At 37.8% G+C, this 22920-nt stretch overlaps 1 protein-coding gene across 4 annotated transcripts in view; it reads left to right on the top strand.

Moving 5' to 3' along the window:
* CWF19L2 (CWF19 like cell cycle control factor 2) overlaps positions 1-22920 on the top strand; it is a 96156-nt gene that overhangs the window by 41444 nt on the left and 31792 nt on the right. For all 4 annotated transcript variants that reach the window (XM_036324462.1, XM_036324463.1, XM_036324461.1 and 1 more), the window contains 4 exons: positions 722-805; positions 7267-7383; positions 9239-9376; positions 18174-18386. In XM_036324462.1, the coding sequence (XP_036180355.1) occupies positions 722-805; positions 7267-7383; positions 9239-9376; positions 18174-18386 (552 nt within the window). The remainder of the gene's footprint in view (positions 1-721; positions 806-7266; positions 7384-9238; positions 9377-18173; positions 18387-22920) is intronic.

Below are 22920 nucleotides of genomic sequence, written 5' to 3'. Positions count from 1 at the left end.
CACCCTCCTGTGGCCCCTACCCCCAGCCAGCCGGCTCCCCCATCAGTCCTGAGCAGGGGGGGGCAGCTGGCTAACCTCCCACAGCCCCTCCCCCTGGCCGGCCAGCCTCTCATGGTCCCTCCCCCCGTGGAGGCCGGTCCCCCCATAGGCCCTGATCCAGGGGGCCGGCTGGCCAACCTCCTGGAGCCCCTCTCCTTGGCTGGCTGGCCCCCCTATAGGGCTCGATCGCTGGCCAGGCCGAGGGACTCCACCCATGCATGAATTCGTGCATTGGGCCTCTAGTTTTATATACATTTCTATATACTTTCTAGAGTAAAAATGAAATATATTCAGAGTTTTTATCTAAATTACTTATCAACAATAAAGAAGGTAATATTTCAAGTCTTGTGATGTCTCCCTTCTTACAAATAGCTGAGAGTTTGAGGATTGGAAGTTGATAATATATAAGAAACTATAAAATGTCATTCTTAAAGTTATGTATTTCCTTTATCTTCTGATCTTCCCTAAAATATATGTCCTTGTAATTATTTATTTTCACTGTATAAATGCTGCAGGTATTTGAGAAGTTTGTCATGGAGATTTATTTGTTTACAAGTAATGTACTGGGCTCTGGTTTGGTAACTGTGTTTTTGTTGGTGACTACATGGCTGTTTACTATGCTGTTTTTCTTTCTATTGTATACATTTATTCACACGTATTTTTCTTGTTTTTCTGTTTGAAGGAGTTAGCTGAGCAACTTAAAGCCCAACTTGAAAAAGCAAATAAATTCAAAGAAACTATATCATCAAAAAAATCTGCGATAGAGGTAAGTATTAAAAGTTAGGTTTGTAGGTATATGATTATCTTGTATACTACTACTCAGCAGTGGTAATATTTTAATATAAAATGTATCTAACTGTGTCTGTGTTTTGTGTGTGTGTGCGCACGTGCCCCCGCGTGAATGCATATGCTTGTTTGCTTGTTTTTAAAATTTATTTTCATATGAATTGCCTTACATTCCACTAGTGTGCCTGATGGACAAAAGGCTAGGCCAAGGAGACCTGGTTTTATGGTGGACTCTGTCATTTACTGACTGTTTGATTTTGTGCAAGTCAGACTGGTTTTTAAATTCTTCCCCTAGAGAATGGGAGACATGAGTTTGGTGTCCATTTTATGTAAAACAAATTATTTTGTTCCATGATTCATTTGTCCATCTATTAGTGAACAAAACAGATAAAAACGCCTGCCTGCATGGAGTTTCATGTGGGTAGGGAGAGAGACAATAAACAATAAAAAATATAAATTAGCATATAGAAAATTATACATCCCAGGGAAAAGTGGAGGATCTTGAGTACCTGGTGTGCTGGTAGCTTGGGGTATACAGACAAAGTTCATTTGAAAAGTGACATCCATGCAGAGACTTAAGTGAAGTAGTGAATCGCTGTGTCTGGGTGCAGAGCATTTTGGGCATAAGGAATTTTTAAAGGTCCAAAGATGGTAACGTGTCCGATGTGTAGGAAGAACAGGGAGACCAGTGTTGTTGGAGTTGAATGAATGAAAGTGAAGTAGGAGATCTAAATCAGAGAGACTATTGGAGGCCAGTTCATGTTAAACTTGAAAGTCAGAGTAAGTGAATGGCCTTTTATTCTAGGTGAAATAAAAGCTATTAAGGGTTTTGAGCAAATAATATATTTTGACAGGACCAACCTGGCTTCTTTGTTAAAAATAAATTGAAGGAGAATAAGGGCAGAAATTAGAGTCTAGTTCGCTTTTGCAATAATACACATAAGAAATTATACTGTCTTTGACCAGGATAGTAGCTGAGAAGATTGCTAGAAGTGATAAGATTTTTGCATATGCATAAATGTTTTCTATACATATTTTAAAAGGAGAGCTGACAGATTTATGATGGTTTTGATAGTTTTGGGGGAGTATGAGATAAAGCCATATCTTATTCATCTTTTTAGACACATGTATGCCTTTGGATTATATAATATAAAAATAATTCTGAATGTTACGGATTCATTGACTAAATAGAATGAAATGAATATTAAAAAATGAAAAGTCTGGTGTTTTTTATTTGCTATTTATAGCAGTTATGGACATATCTTTTTAGATTGCTCACAGCTTCATTATTAAAGCCAGATAATCTCCAAAATATATTAAATTATCAGTTAAAATTTGGATTTTTTTGTTGGGTCCTTAATAAGATCCTCAAGCATTCTCAGTTAAAAGGTGGGCTAATTTTGTGTGTGTGTGTGTGTGTGTGTGTGTGTGTGTGTATGTGAAAGATATTTTCCATAATTAAAAATCAGTTCACCAGTGAAAGAAGCATTGTCAACTTACTTTTTCCTTTCAAAAAGTGACAGTGTTTGGTAATTTTTTACTAATTCATTTTATTAGAGATATGGAGTAATAGGAGCATATAATGGAAAGAGTATATGGATAGAAATTGCATGCAGTTTTGAAGCCAAAGATCTAGAATTGGGCCTGGAGCTTTGTCACTTTTTGTATGTGATCCTTAGTATCCTCATTAGTAAAATGTGGCTTAATAATGCATATGTTACAGGGTTGTTAAAATTAAATGAAGTATGTTTTAGAACTTTATACAATTATATCAATATTAACTTTAATCAGGAAAAATTATCTTGGTTTGTTTTTGATTAGGAAAAATATAAGGCAGTTTTTAGATTTCACTGCTATTGTATGAAGTCTATAACATTTGCTGTTCTTAAATTTATATATTTTGTATCTGTCAAAATAACTAATTTTTTTCACATCTGAATGAATTCTATTTATTTTTAAAAATATATTTTAATTTCAGAGAGGAAGGAAGAGGAAGGAGATAGAAACATCAATAATGAGAGAGAATCATTGGTTGGCTGCCTCCTGCAGGCTCCTCACTGGGGATCGAGCCCGCAACCTGGGCATGTGCCCTTAATGGGAATTGAACCTGGGACCCTTTAGTCTGGAGGTTGACACTCTATCCATTGAGCCAAACCGGCTAGGGTGAATTCTATTATTTTAATGTAAGAAAATTCTAAAATGTTAATCAACATTTAAAAAATTTTTAAACCTTCTCCTTGCCTCCGCCCACCCCCATCCTGGCAAATGCAGAAAAGCACCTGATTAGAAATATAATTTAAATTTATATTCTCATAGGTAGCTTCTATGTAAAGATTACAAAGAAGCATTGATGTAAGAAGAAAGAAGACTGAAGAACTGAATTGATTTTTCATATCATGCTAGAGCCAGATATTCTACTGGCTCTAGAAAATATCTGTTTCACAAAATTAAAATCTTTAGTGGCCCTGAATAATCCACTTTTAAAATTATGAAATAACTATAGTCTAGCCTTAAATATTACTCATAATTTTTAATAATGATCTTTACATGAATACTTAATTTTTTCAAGCTTGTACATGTTTCATATCCTGTCAGCAACTTTTTGAGAGAGAGGTTAGGCAGGTTAGTATATGCCAATTTGACAAGAAATAAAACTGAGGCTAAAATGAATGTGTACCTTTATTTTAATTCTAGAGCATGCTGTAGAAGAATTTTAGGATTAACAAGATGACTTGAGCAACTTAAAAGATGTGGTTATGAAATATATTATCAGTTTGCTTGGTGGTCTCTATAACCTAAAGAATTTGAAAAATTATTGAGCAGCATTTCTGAGTTTATGAGTAGGGTAGGTACATTAATGCTTTGAGGCCTTCACTCTATGAAAACATAGCAATCACAGCCAAAATATAAAATAAACAATTTGGAAGAGATATAACATGGCTCAAAAATAAAGATACACTTCTCTGTCAATAGGAAACTGAACAGAAACATAAAACAATAGGGATCTGGAGCTTGCAGGGATCCACCTTCAGAGCTAGGCAGCGTGGCTGAGAATTGAGCTCATCTGATGTGATAGAGCTTAAAAGATCCCCTTACATGGCGTCTCTGTATCTGCACCAGGGTTCAGGGTTCCTGTAAATGAGCCTGGGAAACACTTTGAATACTTGAGACGGTAGCTCATAGGAAATTGTTTTAAGATGGGAAGTATAGAGAAAGTGGACATAACCTTGCAGCCATGTGAAATATCCCCAATATCAGTGTGAAATATTGTAAGAACTGGGAATCCTGATAGGCTGAGTAGAGACAGTGTCAAAATTACCAGGTAGTGAGAGGTAAGAGTAGACAGAGACAGAAAGGAAGGGAAAACTCCCACAAGATAAGCTTGCATACCAGCATACTAGAAAACATTAGTTTTCCCTTAAAAAGATAGTAAAAAAATAATTGGGATATAAACACTCATTGCCAGTAAGTTTAAAAATGGTAGCACAATCTTAAAATAGTTTTCAAATTAATTATGTTTAGTAGCTTCAGTTATGAGAACATAATCATAAAAGGAATAAGATATTATGAAATAAAAGCAAGCAAAAATAAAACAAGAATAATGGATATGAAGTGAATATTCTACAAATTTTAGGGATGTGATGGGATAAATCCTTGGCAGGACTCAGTCAAAGAAAGAAAGAATTAATTAAATGAAAGGTAGCTAAAAATTAGAGCTAATATTTATCACTTACTTTTATACCTAGGCATTGTTCTAAATACTTTCCTGGTATTAGTTTATTTGATCCTGAAAACACCTTATTATTATGTTTATTTTACAGATGAGGAAATTGAGGGATTGAATAACTTGCAAGGTTATAGAATGAAGCAGGATTGGAACATGGGCATTCTGCCTCTAGAGTGCTCACGAGCACACTGTGCTACCTGTGGTGTTAGCCAATAACACAGAAGAGAAAAGAGAAAATATTTCAAAGAGTAGATATGAGATATGATGGGTAGATAGAAGCTGAAATTACTGAGATAGAAAACCAAAAATAAGTGGAAGCGATAGAAAAAACAAACAGCCACATTGAAGAGGTTTATTGTTGTTCTTTTAAAATCCTAATGAAATAGCTAAGCCTCTAAGACTGAACAGCGGAGGGGTTGGGGGAAGCGAGGAGTGGAAATAGAAGACAAAAAATGAACAGTATTAAGAATTGAAAAGAGGAGATATAACTAAAGCTGCTATGAGTCCTTCTGATGCCTTTATGTGATTAAGGTGCCACCTTTGAGCAGATATCTTGGTGTAAATAAAAAAAATAGCCTTGAATCAGGATATATATTTCATGTACCTTGGTGTTCAGTCAGCTCACTGCCCTGGCTGGCCATTTTTGTACATAGTGAACACCCTTCTCTCTGTGGACATAACTAGATATTCAGTAGAGACGGTTAAAAAATTATGAAAATACTAAGAACAATATTTACTGCTTATTTCTTGAAATTTTAAAAGATGAAAATGGAAACAAATGCCATATGGCTTTCAATGATGACAAATTTGCAGAATACCAACTGGAGGGAAAATCTGATCTAGTGGAAGACTCTTAACTTCCAAAGTGCTAGAAACTAGAAAAGGCTTTCAAATAAACATTCAGAATTTTTGATACCAGTTTTGAATCAAAGTAATATAGGCTTTTCCCTTTCTTTTTCTTTTTAATCAATGTGTTAATGCAAATAGTGCTAACAGGGCTGTATCAGAGTAGCAATGGCTAGAGCTGTTTCCAGACTTTATCCGATCCTAGAGGCAGCCACTTTTAGTTGTTAGCTGTTTATTTCTGGCTTTTACGTCTTTATTTCTAAGCAAATTTGTTTCTTGATTCTATAATAGACACTGCTAAGCCAAATTATATTATGATTGCCTTTATCTAAAAAAATTTTTGTTCTTAATTGGCATTAATATTTTCTTTGTTTGGTTTGCTTTTTTTGGCCTGATTGTTGATCCTGACACAGATTCCTAAATAACCCCCCATATTGTGTATTGACGTAGTAGCAAATATAGGACTTGCCTGTTGTTTCTAGTCCTCTTAATGTCTTGGGTACCTAAAGTGGGAGAATTTTGTGTCCATTGTATTAGCATGCCTAAGGAGCAGAAAGTAGAAAAGTGGAAGACGAGGAAAGGTGAAGGGACAGTGGTTTACCTGTGGGAGCATAAGCAGTCTATCTGAGGCAGATAATTCCAGTTCTCAAGCATTTGTTGACTCCCAACTGTGCCAGGTGCTGCAGATAACCAGATAGTATATTGCTTGGTCGTTGGCCTAGAAGAGTTGCAGAGACATATCATTATAAACAGATAATTAATTACTTGAAAGACTTATGTTCTAGCAATATAAGTATGCCTAAACTTATTTAAGAAGTAAAAAGTACAGTGAATTAACAAAAAGTATGAAGAGCTAAAGAAAAAGTGAATTTGAAAAGGGTTTTAGTATTTGAATTTGAAGGCCTATGTACTATATTAAGGTGCTTGGCGTTTATTCCATTATCTAGTACAGTGTTTGTCAGAACTGTGGTGCAGGATCAGATGTTTTGTGCTTTTAAATTTTCAAGTCCATCGTGGACTAACAGTTTTGTAAAACAATTTGTAGAAAAATTAAATAAAGATATAAAATATATGTCCACAATTTATTTGTATTAAACCAACATAAGATTACTCTTTAAGATTGTTGTAAAAGTTTTAAACACTCATTTTTGTGTTTAATTCATTCTGGCTGGTAGTTCTCAGATTGGCACTGGTCAGTGGACCACACTTTGAGTGGTCTTGATTTCCTCGATGATACGGGGTCTTTGCAGGGTTTTCAACAAAGAATGGCATATTTATATTTGTGTTTAATATGTTTTTTTTTGACAGTATAAGTGATAATTAGTTTCAGGCTAGAGGGCTAGAAGCCAAGGAACCCTGGAATCATCCTCATTGAATGGTAGCTTGAAATGGAACAGAAAGTGAAATTTACTTTCTTTATATTGATAATTCATGTAGAGAATAATTCTTTCAAAATGCTATAAGCTTGTAGGCAGGGTCTATATTTCTTTTAGTTACTACATAAAGTAGGTACTTTTAAAAAATGAATGAATGGGTCAGAGAGGTAAGGCAGAATCAGGAAAGTAATGTTTAAAACTGTCATCTTTTAATATTGTCTAGATGAAAACTTTATTTGAAGTTCATTTCTATGATTGCTTTAAAAAACAATAAAATAAACTTTGGATATTTTTTCCCCACCTTTTCCCAGTGAAGATTATGGTTATTTTATGTTATAAGGGGTAATGAAAGTCCAGGAGACTTAAGATAATCCATAATATTATGTGAAAACTAGAATTATTTTTATACTTTTATATCCTTGTTGTTATTAAATATAAGCATTCAAGACTCTTTGCAATAATTTTGAAAGTTATCTCTAAATCTTCCCATAGAATGAAGACCAGCAAGAAGTGATTCTTGTCAGAACAGATCAGTCTGGGAGAGTTTGGCCTGTGAACACACCAGAGAAGCCTCTGGAATCTAAAGGAGGAAGAAGGAAGAGACAGATGGTATGTTTCAGATATTTTTTAAAATTCAGAATTCCTTTTTTCTCCTTGGGGCTTTCTTTGCATCAGGCTACGTACTTCAAAATATTTTATGAAAGGTCTCTGTATAATGCAAATATTAGGAGGCAATAAATTATGTTATTACTCTTATTCTTACTTAAATCCCCTTGCCTTTTATAAAATGGAATCTAATTCAACTACAGTTTTCAAATAACTGGTGAACATTGACTGTTTAAGGGAATTTTAACTTCAGTGTACATTTCTTTGACGTTGTTTTTAGCTTCTTTTTATATACTTACCATAGCTTTTACTGGTAGGGAAAACCTTAGTCTCTCAGACCTGTTATCTGTATTAGCTAATTTGAGACCTGGTGGTGGGATATCCATGTCTTAATTATGTAGTTGCTGTGATCCTTTATAAACCTAATTTTCTTTTCCATCTTTTACTCTAGCTATTAGTTTTTAGCACTACATTGACGCGCTTGAGATGGCAAAAGCAATGTATCTGGTTTTCCCAAACTAGGTTTTTTGTTTTAAATTTGTAAGATCAGACAAGTGGTGATTTGGTCTGCAGAAGATTAGTTCATGCAGAATTTTTCTGTCAGGTGTTTATTATTTGCTTGTTGAGTGCCTATGATGCTAGAGGTAGTAATGGACTCATTCAACAAATAGGCCTGGAATAGATAGCTCTTCTAATGAAATGCGAGGTCTAGGGGTTTGAAGGGTTATGTGGCAGGAGAATAGTCAAGGTTTGAATTATATTGAAATGACAGGACTGGCAAGGGGTTCACAGATACATTGCCAGATAGCATCAAGGGCTCTTTTTTTTTTTTAATATATTTTTTTGATTTTTCAGAGAGAGGGAGAGGGATAGAGAGTTAGAAACATCAGTGAGAGAGAAACATAGATCAGCTGCCTCCTGCACACTCCGTACTGGGTATGTGCCCGCAACCAAGGTACATGCCCTTGACCGGAATCGAACCTGGGACCCTTGAGTCCACAGGCCGACGCTCTATCCATTGAGCAAACCAATTAGGACTCAAGGGCTCTTTTTGAGTTGCCTGCTACCAGGCAATCTAGGTATAGGAATAAAGAGGGTAGACATACTCATTCAGGACTGAGGTTTGCTTTTTGGGTATAATGAAAGGATATCAGAGTCAGAAATTAAGGGTCTGGAGCTAGAGAGTGACTGAAGTCATGGATATGAGATTTAAGCTACTGAATACAGGAATAGTTGGGAAAAAATATTGGGGATGTGGTTCCAAGATTTCAAAGAAGTTAAAGAGCAGGTTTTATTTGTATAAAGGAATGTGAAACTAGTATTGGAGAAGGGGGTTGATTTTGGAGGAAATGAATAGACCTATTATTTTTCACATGTAGGTATAGAAACAACTGATAGGAAAAACTTGGGATTGATTTAGATAAGAATCAGAATACCAGCTTGTTTCTGATAGAGCTGTTTGCAGTGGGTTTGCTAATACCTCTATTTTAAATATGCTTACTTGCAATCTGGATAACTACAGACTCCCTCCACAGGGGTAGGTAGTTGCTACTACAGGGAGAAGAGCAGAGAGGAGAGAAGGGATAAAACAATTCTGCCTTTTCCCCCAAACTCAGAAATCAGAGAATGTCATGCCTCCATTCCTGGGGAAGAGGAAAGAAAAGGGGCAGAAAAGTAGGGATTATTTTTCTAATGGGAATTCTTCCACGTGGAGGCAAATAGACTAGGGATTAACTGGAAGGAAATATTGTGACACGAAGTGGAATTTGTACATTTAATATGAGATTTATAAGTAATTTATTAAAATGCTTGAGAAATTCATGTTTTCACTCAGTTAATAATATTCATTTTGCCATAGGCTTCAACCCATGAGGAAAAAGAAAGGGTCAGATACTTTCATGATGATGATAATTTAAGTCTAAACGATTTAGTCAAGAATGAGAAGATGGGAACAGCAGAAAATCAGAACAGACTTTTTATGAGAATGGCATCTAAGGTAAGCTATATTCCTAGGATACCTTTGAATTTTGAGAAGCTGGTTACTCAGTAATGATCTACGTTTTAGGCAGAGCTGGTTCTTTCTAATCTTGATTTATTTTATTACATTAAAACCTGTGTAAGACATATTAGGGATATGCATTTTGGAATTGATTTGATTGGGAAATATATATTTAGGATTTAGTTTGTTTTTAATTAATAAACTCTGATTTAATTTTTTAATATATTCCCTAAAATGTTTAATTATATATTTGATCGACCATTTTAAGGGAAAGTTTTGGGCCAGAATTTTATGTTGATAGTGTGCAGCTAGCCTGTTTTATCTTAACGTTCCTCCAGTTCTTCATAATTATGCCAGAGGAGTATATTTGGTGTAATATATTATAGATTATAGAGAAGACATCTTGGAATAATTTTGTCTACTTATATGAAAATTTGATATTTACATGAAAATGTATATTAATATCTAATTATGGGTAGTAGGATAAATTTTTGTTTCAAATAGTGTTTTTTTGTTGCAATTCCTATTATAATTCTTACCAAGCACTACCATTAAAATTCTCATATAAAAGAGAAGCATAACCCTGGCTGGATTGCTCAATTGGTTGGAGCACCATCCCATACACCAAAACATTTCTGGTTCGATTTACGGCCACGGTGCATACTTAGGTTGTGGGTTCGCTCCCCATATCGGGGTGGGTGTGGGAGGAAACCCATTGGTGTTTCTCTTTCACATAGATATTTTCTTTTTCTCTCCCTTTTCCCCTCTCTTAAAAATTTTTTTAGTAACAACATATCCTCTGGTGAGGATTAAAAAATAAAGAGAGAAATATTTAAACTTAGCCCTATAACAAGGTTTGACCCCACTGGAAAAATTCAGTTCACTGCCTGTATTTGCAAATAAAGTTTTATTGTAACAACTATTCACATTTGTTTACATGTAGTCTATGTTTGTTTACACTCTATAATGGTCAGGTTGAATAGCTGTGACAGAGGCTTTAATAGACAACAAAGCTGATAATATTTACTATCTGACCAAGGTATCTGAGTGTTTATGTGTCTGTGGCGGGGAGTAAAACAAACTTGGGTTTAAATAGAAATGGTCATTCTTCCCATTACATGAGGATTATTTTCTCTCTATTTTGGAGAAAGTACTAGAAATCGTATAGGGTCTGGAAATTCAATGTGTAAAGAAAGATATCATAAAACTAAAAGAATATTCAGTTCTAGAAAGGGACTTGACTAATCTTGCTAACCTTTCACATTTTACTGATGGTGAAAGTAAGACTCTGAGATAATGAAATGGCATATGCAAGGCTAAGTAACTTTTCCAAGTTCCCATAACTAATGATTTGCAAAAGCCAGTACCATAAGCCTCAACTATTAACTCCAAGGTCAGCTTTTTTTCATTAAACAGCACTGCCTTTCAAATGACTCAGGCTAATGGATGGTTGTTGATTGTTGCCTAAATTTAATTGTTTTTGTATAATTTCCATGTGTCATTTGTTGGTATTTGGGAATAAGTGGTATGTGCTTTGCTCTTTCTTAAAATACATTCTACTGACTCCAACATTCTTTAAATATAAACTCTTCCATTTAAAATCTAAGACGTCAGTGTTCCCTTGGCAACGTAAACTTGGGCACATCTTTGTGAGATCTATATACATCTTTCCTCATTAATTTTGTTAGCACTGTGGGCAGTAATTTTATACTTTTTGTTCTGATAGTGCAGTAAAAATGGACTGGAGGGGAAGGAAATGGAAGGTACAAGAAAAGGAAGAGAAAGACTTAAAGTAATTAGGATTTTATCTTGAATTGTAAGAAAACAAGATTTTATTTTCTAATAAAAGATGCTTGTATTTCTATTGATAGTTTTATTTTTCTGAATTTGTGTCATTCAAGGCTTGATATATTTTCTTATGGAAGTAGTCTTTAAAGTTTACAAGTAGATATTTTCATAAAGAACCTAAATCCTTTATTTTTTTATTTTCAATTAACTGAAATATTAATAACAAATCTTGAGATTAAGTGACACACCTTTCTTGAAAGCATGATTATACAAAGGTAAGGAACATCAAAATTGCCAGCTTCTTTCGTTGCTTCAGTTCTCTTATAACCATTCTATTCTCAGAATTTGAGGGGCTGGAATTAGAAGGAAAGTTTCAGTTTTGATAAAAATTTGATTAAAAAATCATAAAAGTTGAAATACTTTTGTAAGAATTAGACTACAATCTCTATCTCATTGTTGGCAATCTTTGTGTAATAATGCAATATTCCTTAAGTAGATTTATTACAAATAAATTGTTTCTGCATAATGCTAAAAAAGCTTTCAGTTTTCATATAATTTTTTAAAAAAATATGTTTTTATTGATTTTTAGGGAGAGAGGAAGGGAGAGAGATAGAGAAAAACATTGATGAGGGAGAAACATCATTAATTAGCTGCCTCCTGCACGCCCCCGTTTGGGGATTGAGCCTATAACCAAGACATGTGCCCTGACTGGGAATCATACCTTGATCTCTTGGTTCCTGGATCAACACTCAACCACTTAGCCACACCGGCTGGGCTAATTTTTCTTAGTATCATATTATCTATATAATAAAAGTCTAAGCAACTATTACTGCGGAACAACCAGAACAACCAGTCGCTCACTGACCACCAGGGGGCAGATGCTCAACACAGGACCTGCTCCCTGGTAGTCAGTGTGCTCCCACAGGGGGAGCACTGCTCAGCCAGAAGCTGAGCTCATGTCTGGTGAGTGCAGTGGGGGTGACAGGAGCCTCTTCTGCCTCTGTGGCAGCGCTAAGGAGCAGCAAGCTGAGTGGTAAGGAGCAGCGAGCAAGGGGTCCCGGACTGTGAGAGGGGTCCTGCCCCCCAGTGCATGAATTTCATGCACCGGGCCTTTTTAACTCAGACATCAAAATAGGAAAACAAATTAGTTTTCATGGTTAGAAGACATTTAACATTTTTGTATACTTGGTATTTAACCATTAATTCACTAACATCTCCAGTTTCCAGGTTTAATTTGGAAACGTCTACATTAAACAGAATCAAAGTAATAATTTAACTCCCTAATTCACATGGATGGTCATTATAATGAATACAAAGAACTTTCCTTGCTGTGATAATGTGATCACAATCCCTCTGGAACAGTTTCTCAGCTGTGACATTATTGGCATTTTGGGCTGACTAACTCTGTTGTGGGAGGACTCTGTCTATTGTAGAATGTTTGGCAGCATCCTTGGCCTCTACCCAGTAGATGCCAATAGCATCCAAATCCACCCCACGTTGTGTGACAAACAAAAATGTCTCCAGGTATTTCCAGATGTCCCCCCAGTTGAGAATACTACTTTTGCAGAGAATAACTACTGTTTTTTGAGGTCTTGGTATATATCAGGCTCTTCACATACATTGATGCTTCTAATTATCTGACAGCGTTGGTATTAACCCCATTTAATAAACAAAAACTGATGCTCAGAGATATTCAGTAGTTTGCCTTATCCCTTTCCTGAACCTGGTTCATTTTCCAAGTTTTTCCTTTATCAGTAGATGGTGCTACTATCTAGCCTACATCAGCAAGTTAAGATTTTTCAGCGCTGCCTCTCTTGCCCTCATTTTCCACATCAAATCTGTCACCAATCTTGTCCTCTCCCTACACCTGGTCACTCTGCTTCTCTTCATTCCCACCGCTACACCAGGTCTATGAAAATAGCCTGGTAACTGGTTTGCTGGCATTTCTTCTTATCTTTTTCCAGTTCTTTCTTAACTCTACCTCACTAAAGGCAGACTAAGTGCACCCCCCCCCCCCCGCCCCCCACAACAATGTATATCTGATCCTTTGGCCTCTATGTTAAGACATTTCAAATGGCATTTGGTTGCTATTAGGTTAAAGACCAGATTCTTGTTAATGGTCTAACAAGACCTGGAATGGTCTGCTCTCTTCCTCTCCAGCCTCATCTTGAATCTTGTTTTCTTTGCTTTGCTTCCTCTGTTCCAGCCATGCTGACTTTCACTCAGTCCCTCAAATATGCTTTATTTTCCGCTGCCACAAACACGTTGCACATGCTGTTTCTGCTATACCACCTTCTGTCTACTTGACTCTTCATATATATATATATTATATCACCTTTATTATTATTCTTTCAGGAAGGCTTTTTTCATCTCTGCATATTTCATTCCTCTATTAGGATCTCAAATTGCCATCACAGCTCTAACTCGACTTTTCTACTGAGCAACCCTTTAGTAAGTCTATCTTCCTACTACTGTATAGGTCAGTGATGGTGAACCTTTTGAGCTCAGCGTGTCAGCATTTTGAAAAACCCTAACTTAACTCTGGTGCCTTGTCACATATAGAAATTTTCTGATATTTGCAACCATAGTAAAACACTTATATTTTTGATATTTATTTTATATATTTAAATGCCATTTAACAAAGAAAAATCAACCAAAAAAATGAGTTCACGTGTCACCTCTGAAACGCGTGTCGTAGGTTCTCCATCACTGATATAGGTTCTATATTTTTGGGACTATGTCTGCTTTTGCTCACCATTGTATCTTAGCTATCCATTAGAGTCCTTAGCATATAAGAGCATTAAATAAATATTTGCTGTCCAAAAATCACATACTTGAGACTTGAAGTCGGAAACAAAATTACCTTTTTCACTACTATACTAACTTGCATAGAAAATTAAGATATTTTTTGTTTCTCTCAATACTCCCTGTTGTTTTGATTTTGCAACAATATTACTTTTAAAATGAGCACAATCTTTTACCTCTTAACATTGTTGACCTTTTAATTCTCAACCTTTTCCACATTTCTAGAAATATCAATGTGGTTATAACACTGAATTGCTGAGAAAAAATTATTTAGGTCTTATCAGAGGTATGGTCATAGGGATAGTCAGATGATGGGACAATGTTCCTGGAATGTGTGGTTGATTTATAGTACACAGAATCAAGAATGATATATATTTTTATAAATTTCAAAATTAGTGATGATATTTTTGGAAGCTCAAATGCTTAATAGCCTGATGAGACTATCCTATACAATAAAAGCCGAATGACTGAAATGGTGGAACAACCAGAACGACCACGGCCTCTCACCCCGGCCTGCCGCCCCCCAGCGAGCAGTTAAGGGCGATCAGGCAGGCAGGTGAGCAGTTAGGGGTGATCAGGGAGGCAGGCAGAGGCGGTTAGGGGTGATCAGGCAGGCAGAGTGGTTAGGGGCGATCAGGCAGGCAAAGGTGGTTGGGGTGATCAGGCAGGCAGGCAGAGGGGTTAGGGGCGATATCAGGCAGGCAGGCAGGCTAGTGGTTAGTGGTGATCAGGCAGGCAGGAGATTAGGGGCAATCAGGCAGGCAGGCGATCAGTTAGGGGCATCTGGCAGGCAGGCAGAGTGGTTGGATCTAACCTCTAAGAGAAGATAACAGGGAAAATGCAAATAATTAGAGGGTGAAGATTCAGTTACATATAAAAGTGCATATTCTTATACTAATATATTTTTAGATAAGATACATACCTATTAGATATTTATGCTCTCTTGGATAAGTATCTTAACACAATTTGGGTAGGATTATGCTGGATGAAATTTAAGTTTTCTTCAGATTCTCTGTTCTGCTTCAAAGACTGTTTCAAAGTATACCCTTGCTGTGTTTTAAAGTTGGATTTCTTAAGTGGAAGAGGCACGCTTCAGTTTCAGAATTAGATTCACCTATGTTTGGTTCCTCTCTCTATCCATTAATAGCTGTGTGACTTTGATTGTTACTTAGTCTCTTTCAAGCTCTGCTTTGTATGACAATACAAAGGAGAATGACAATTTCTCTGTTGCAGGGATATTTGGATGGGAGAGTACTCAAAGTTTTTATTAATACTTAGCACATAGTTGATCATTGTTATGAAAAAGATCAGTTCTGATATTTTTCAAAATGTAGTATGTTATGGTAGAGATATAGTCTGAAGTTAAAATAATGATTTGTAAGTTAGGGCAGTTTACATAAATAGATAAACCTGAAAGAATAAAGAGACATACAAGTATTAATATGGAAAAAAAGAAGATAAAAATAATTCCTATTATGGACAAGAAAGCTAATGTGCTTTGGGAAATACCTAACTAATAATTGTTTTACCTGATTCTCTCAATGACTTTTTAGAAATTTTCTTCAGTTTATATTTTGTTTCATTTTCTCTAGTTTTTAAGGTAGAAGTTGACATCATTGATTTGAGGCCTTTTTTTGTTTTCTAATATAGGTGTTTAGTGCTTTAATTGTCCCTGGGAATACTGCTTTAGCAATAGCCCACATATTCTCATATGTTGTATTTTTTTTTTCCAGTTTAAAATACTTTTTAGTTTTCTTTTTGTTGTTGTTGATCAGTGGGTTATTCCGAGTGTGCTAGTGTCCAAATAGTTGGCAATTTTCCAAATATCTTGATGTTACGAATTCTAATTTAATTACATTGTATTCAGTGTACATACTTTATGTTACTTGAATCCTTTTAAATTTATTGAGACTGTGTTACAGCCAGGAATGTCATTAGTCTTGGTAAATGTTCTTTGTGCACTTGAATGTGTATCCTGCTGATGTTGGATAGAATTTCTATCAATGTCAGGTTTATAGTTTATTGAAGTTGATAGTTTATTTAAGTCTTTTATATGCGTAGTGATTTTCTACTTGTTCTGTAAATTTTTGAAACAGTGGTGTTTAAATTTCTAACTATAGTTATGGATTTTTCTATTTTTCCTGCAATTCTATCAAGTTTTGCTTCATATATTTCTAAACTCTGTTATTAGGTTCATGCACTTCAGGGTTCTTGTGTCCTCTTGATGGTCTGACTCTTTTATCACTATGAAATGCCTTTTATCCTTCACAATATTGTTTGCTTTAAATCTACTTTCTCTGACATAAATAGAGCCACTTCAGCTTTCTTCAAATATTTTTTTTTTTAGATATGTTTTTATTGATTTCAGAGAGAGGAAGGGAGTAGGAGAGAGAGAAACATCAGTTTTGAGAGAGAATCATTGATCAGCTGTCTCCTGCACTCCCCCTACTGGGGATATAGCCTGAAACCCAGGCATGTGCCCTGACAGGGAATGGAATGGTGATCTCCAGGTTCATGGGTTGACACTCAACCACTGAGCCACACCGACCAGGCTCATATCTTTTAAAATATCTGCTGAGATCCAAGCATCTTGCAATTGCTTTGTAGCCGATAAAAGATGGTTCTCTTGTTACTTAGTAGACTGAGTAGAACTTAGAACTGAGTCTAAGGGAAGTAAAACCACAAGTTAATGAGCAATTATGATACAGTGTGGTCATCATAAGACTAATGGGAGTAGAGTATTGGAGTTGCTTAGAAGATCTAGGAAAGTTATTACATGGAGGTGACAACTACATCTAAGCCTCAGATTGAAATATGAGTAGGAGTAGAATGGCAAAATTGGTCAGAGAGTGATCCGTGCAAAGCCTGAGCACAGCAGTACTGTGCGGACTGAAATTAGAGTGGCAGAACTTGAGTTTGTGTAGGGATGTAATCAGAGTGACTGGAGAAGTTATCAATTCCAGATCACAGAGGTTTGTAATGGTAATGGTGGCTCACTTTTATGAGTCTTTACTGTGTGCCAGGCATGTATTGTAAAGATTAAGTGAGATAAACCTATTAGATAGATAATCTATACTAATAAAAGGGTAATATGCTAATTAGACCGGGAGACCTTCTGGACGTCCTTCCAGACAAAGCCATTGTGGCGGGGCCTAGGCAGAGGTGGTTAGGAGCGATCAGGCCAGCAGGGGAGGGCAGTTAGGGGCGAGCAGGCCGGGGGGGGGGCAGTTGGGGGCAATCAATCTGGCAGGGGCGGGCAGTTAGGGGTGATCAGGCTGGAAGGGGGTGGCAGTTGGGGTTGATCAGGCCGGCAGCAGAGTGATTAGGGGTGATCAGGCAGGCAGGTGAGTGGTTAAGAGCCAGCAGTCCCGGATTGTGAGAGGGATGTCCGACTGCCAGTTTAGGCCCAGAGGGATCGGGCCTAAACTGGCAGTCGGACATCCCCCGAGGGGTCCCAGATTGGAGAGGGTGCAGGCTGGGCTGAGGGACACTCCCCCCTCCCCTGCACAAATTTTGTGCGCCGGGCCACTAGTATTATTAAAACCATTGTAAAATGAGGAAATAAAGCAGAGAGAGAGAGCACAGACAGGCAGTAGAATTTTACCATGATCATTCTGACTGTAGAGATCAAGCTTTTATCCATTATGCCTTTCTGTGTTTATGATTTAGTACACCAAACCAGAGTTTGAACTTGATTTTGTTGACAGTGCAGAGCTCTTGGAGGATTTTAATCAGGGACATAGTAAAATTTGTGTTTTGTGTTAAAAGTATCACCCTGGGTACAGTTTATATTAGGGGAGATGTGGCAAAGGCACCTAGAGATATGGTTGAAAAATATTTTATGTTCTGTATAGAGTATATGCTAATTTTAAAGTGAAAGTGGTTCTCTGTGGTTTAGTTTCTTCATTTATTAAATGGAAATGAGAATGGTCCCCTTTTCCTAGGAGTGTAAAACAGTCAAATTCATAGAATTGCACATAGTAATTACTCTTTAAACTTCAGCTGTGATGATGATATGATGTGATGATGAATTGACCCTTGAAGGTCAAGCTTACATTTTAATCATGTTTTCTTTTTCTCCTTTTAAAAAAAATGTAAGCGTTTTATCATAGAACTTACAAATATGATTTAAGTATGCTTCAGTACAATAAAATCTAACTACTACCTTCTACTTCCCACTACTGTTGTTTTGGTTTTTCAGTTTATGGGAAAGACAGATGGAGACTATTATACTCTGGATGACATGTTTGTCTCCAAAGCAGCTGAAAAAGAACATTTTGGTGAAGAAGCAGAAAACCAGAGGAAAAAAGCTATTGCTGAACACCGGAGTCTTGCTGCACAAATGGAAAGGTGTCTGTATTGTTTTGACAGCTCTCAGTTTCCCAAGCACCTTATTGTTGCAATAGGTATTAAGGTAAGAAATATACAATTTATTGTTCTAAGGAAATGATTTAGTGGTATATGTAGATTTGCCTCTTTCTTCATCCTATCTAATAAAAGAGAAACATGGTAATTAGCCGTACCTCCGCTACCCTTCCCATTTGCTAATCAGGGCGATATGCAAATTAACTGCCAGCCAAGATGGCGGCCGGCAGCCAGGCAGCTTGAAGTGAACATGAGGCTTGCTTGCTTCAGTAACGGAGGACTCCAATGTTCCCCACCTGCCGCTGCCGGCCTCTGAGCTTGCAGTTTGAAACATTGTTACAAATATAGAAGCTAAACAAAACCCCAGAAACCTGCTTTCAGCCAGCCGGGATCTCAGAGCTGGAGTTGAAACAGTGTTTCGATTATAGAACCCAAACAAACCAGATACCTGCTTTCAGCAGCGGAGGCCTAAGAGCTGGAGCCAAGCCTCAGAGCTAAAGCTGGCCCAGAATAAAAAAAAAAGAAAAAGAAAAAAAGGAGCGGTTGGGAGCTTCAGTCACCCGCCAGCCTGAAAACAGCCCTCAGACCCTCACCCAGACTGGCCAGGAACCCCAGTGGGGACCCCCACCCTGAAGGGTGTGTAACCAGCTGCAAACAGCCATCATCCCCTCACCCAGGCTGGCCAGGCACCCCAGTGGGGACCCCCACCCTGATCCAGGACACCCTTCAGGGCAAACCAGCCGGCCCCCACCCATGCACCAGGCCTCTATGCTATATAGTAAAAGGGTAATATGCTTCCCAGCACTGGCATCAGCGGAGCCGAGAGGCCTCCCGGCACCGGGATCAGCATGACAGGGGGCAGCGCCCAAACCCCCTGATTGCCCTGCGGCTCTGTGTGTGACAGGGGGCGGGGCCACAACCTCCCTATCTGCCCTGCTCTGTTCGTGACAGGGGAAGGCGCCCCAACCACCTGAACAGCCCTGCTCTGTGCCTGATAGGGGGGAGCTCCCCAACCCCCTGATCGGCCCTGCTCTGTGTGTGACAGGGTGCGGCACCCCAAACCCCCCCCCCCCCACCACGGGCCCTGCTCTGTGTGTGACGGGGTAGAGCCATAACCTCCCCATCGGCCCTGCCCTGAGTGTGACAGTGGCGGCACCCCAACCCCCCGATTGGCCCTGCTCTGTGCGTGACAGGGGGTGGCGCCACAACCTCCTGATCCGCCCTGCTCTGTGCATGACAGGGGGCGGCGCCCCAACTCCCCAATCAGCCCTGCTCTGAGCCCGACCAGGGGCTGCACCTAGGGATTGAGCCTGCCCTCTGCCACCCAGGAGCAGGCCTAAGCCAGCAGGTCGTTATGTCCCGAGGGGTCCCAGACTGCGAGAGGGCACAGGCTGGGCTGAGGTACCCCCCTCCCCCCGGAGTGCACAAATTTGTGCACCGGGCCTCTAGTACTCTTATAAGATTCCTAAGGAATCTGTTTTCTCTTAGTCTGTGTTTCAGATATTTTTCTTTTCTAGGGTCCCATGACCCATGATTTTTAAAATCTTTTTTACAGTGAGTATAAATATTTAAGTGACATGAAGCTTGCATTTTGCATGATTCTGCTCTTTAGAGAGGCAGCATTGGGTAGTGGTTAAGGCCCTAGACCAGCCGTGGGCAAACTACGGCCCGTGGGCCGGATCCGGCCCGTTTGAAATGAATAAAACTATTGAAAAAAAAGACCGTACCCTTTTATGTAATGATGTTTACTTTGAATTTATATTAGTTCACACAAACACTCCATCCATGCTTTTGTTCCGGCCCTCCGGTCCAGTTTAAGAACCCATTGTGGCCCTCGAGTCAAAATGTTTGCCCACCCCTGCCCTAGACTGTGGAGCCAGACTATGTGAATTCAAATTCTGGCTCTGCCATTATCCTGTGTCTGACCTTATTTTTATGATTGACACTTGATTCTCCGTATTAAAATCCACCTCAGAGATCATCTAAAGTAGCTTCTTCTTTCCTTACTTTCTCATAGAACCTATTTATTTATTCATAGACTATCTCATCATTTGAAGAAGTTTACTGTATTGTGTTTTACTTGTTTATTGAATATCTTCCCCAAGAGTCTGTGGGTTCCATGAGGATGTAGATAATTTATTCATCATTGTATGCCACCCATGTCTCTTTACAGTCACTTATTTCAACAAATTTAATAGTCACTTATTTAATAAGAGTCGCTTATTTTAATAAATATTTGGTGGTTTAATTCTTATATTAAGTAAATCATTATCATATACCTGATATATGGATGCCAGACCCTAATTATTCACTTGGGAAAATAGAGACTCAGATATATTATGGAGCTTGTTTTTCTAGTGAAATTGGAAAGAAAATAAACAAAGTAATAATTTCCCTGATTTAAGAAAGTGTTGTCATGTAGCAGATTGAGAAAATGGTATAAAATTATGGGAAGTATTTTTTGAGAAGGTAGTCTTAGAAGGCTTCTCTGAGGAGATATTTTGTGAAGATATGAAAGATGAGAAGGCGCAAGCAAAATGAATACACATAAGAGTGAATACTGCTTCAGGAAGGGGCATCAGTGAGTGAAAGCTTTGTGGAAAAAATGAATTTCATGTTCATAAAACAGAAAGACTAGTGTAACTGGTGTGGAGTGAGTGAGAGAAGGCGATGGGAGAGGAAGTTGAATGGATGAATGCTAGTTTTAGGAAATCCTAGTTTTGGGAACATACATATACATTTTTTTTTTTTTTTTTTTTATGTTCACTAAATTATTATTATTATTTTTTTTAATTGCTTAAAGTATTACAAAGGGTATTACATATGTGTCCATTTTATCCCCCCGCCCTAGACAGTCCCCTAGCCTCCCCTATCCCCCAATGTCTTATGTCCACTGGTTATGCTTATATGCATGCATACAAGTCCTTTAGTTGATCTCTTACCCCCCTACCTCCTGCCCCGCAACCCTCCCCGGCCTTCCTGCTGCAGTTTGACAATCTGTTTGAGGCAGCTCTGCCTCTGTATCTATTATTGTTCAAAAGTTTATAATGGTCTCTATTATCCATGAATGAGTGAGATCATGTGGTATTTTTCCTTCATTGACTGGCTTATTTCACTTAGCATAATGCTCTCCAGTTCCATCCATGACGTTGCAAATGGTAAGAGTTCCTTCCTTTTTAGAGCAGCATAGTATTCCATCGTGTAGATGTACCACAGTTTTCTAATCCATTCATCTACTGATGGGCACTTAGGCTGTTTCCAGATCTTAGCTATGGTGAATTGTGCTGCTATGAACATAGGGGTGCATATATCCTTTCTGATTGGTGTTTCTGGTTTCTTGGGATATATTCCTAGAAGTGGGATCACAGGGTCAAATGGGAGTTCCATTTTCAGTTTTTTAAGGAAACTCCATACTGTCTTCCATAGTGGCTGCACCAGTCTGCATTCCCACCAGCAGTGCACAAGTGTTCCTTTTTCTCCACATCCTCTCCAGCACTTGTCGTTTGTTGATTTGTTGATGATAGCCAGTCTGACAGGTGTGAGATGGTACCTCATTGTTGTTTTGATTTGCATCTCTCGGATGATTAGTGACTTTGAGCATGTTTTCATATGTCTCTTGGCTTTCTGAATGTCCTCTTTTGAAAGGTGTCTATTTAGGTCCTTTGCCCATTTTTTGATTGGATTGTTTATCTTCCTTTTGTTAAGTTGTATGAGTTCCCTATAAATTTTGGAGATTAGGCCCTTATCAGATATGACATTGGCAAATATGTTTTCCCACACAGTGGGTTTTCTCGTTGTTTTGTTGATGGTTTCTTTTGCTGTGCAGAAGCTTTTTATTTTGATGTAGTCCCATTTGTTCATTTTCTCTTTCGTTTCAAGTGCCCTAGGAGCTGTATCAATGAAGAAATTGCTTCGGCATATGTCTGAGATTTTGTTGCCTTTGGATTCTTCTAGAATTTTTATGGTTTCCTGTCGTACATTTAAGTCCTTTATCCATTTTGAGTTTATTTTTGTGTATGGTGTAAGTTGGTGGTCTAGTTTCATTTTCTTGCATATATCTGTCCAATTTTCCCAGCACCATTTATTGAAGAGACTATCTTGGCTCCATTGTATGTTCTTGCCTCCTTTGTCAAATATTAATTGAGCATATTGGTTCGGGCCGATTTCTGGGTTCTCTATTCTATTCCATTGATCTATATGCCTATTCTTGTGCCAGTACCAGGCAGTTTTGAGAACAGTGGCTTTGTAATACATCTTGATATCTGGTATTGAGATCCCACCTACTTTGGTCTTTTTCAGGATTGCTGCAGCTATTCGGGGTCTTTTTTTATTCCAGATGAATTTTTGGAGAGTTCGTTCTATATCTCTGAAGTATGCCGTTGGTATTTTAATGGGAAGTGCGTTGAATTTATAGATTGCTTTGGGTAGTATGGACATTTTAATGATGTTGATTCTACCAATCCATGAACACGGTATGTTCTTCCATCTGTTTATGTCTTCCTCTATATCTTTTTTCAACGTCCTGTAGTTTTCTGAGTAGAGGTCTTTTACCTCTTTAGTTAAGTTTATTCCTAGGTAGCTTA

Source organism: Myotis myotis, unplaced genomic scaffold (assembly GCF_014108235.1).
Source record: "Myotis myotis isolate mMyoMyo1 unplaced genomic scaffold, mMyoMyo1.p scaffold_m19_p_10, whole genome shotgun sequence".
In the NCBI taxonomy this organism is placed as follows: domain Eukaryota; kingdom Metazoa; phylum Chordata; class Mammalia; order Chiroptera; family Vespertilionidae; genus Myotis; species Myotis myotis.
Note: the sequence above shows the minus strand (reverse complement) of the source record. Positions and strands in the feature narration are given on the sequence as shown.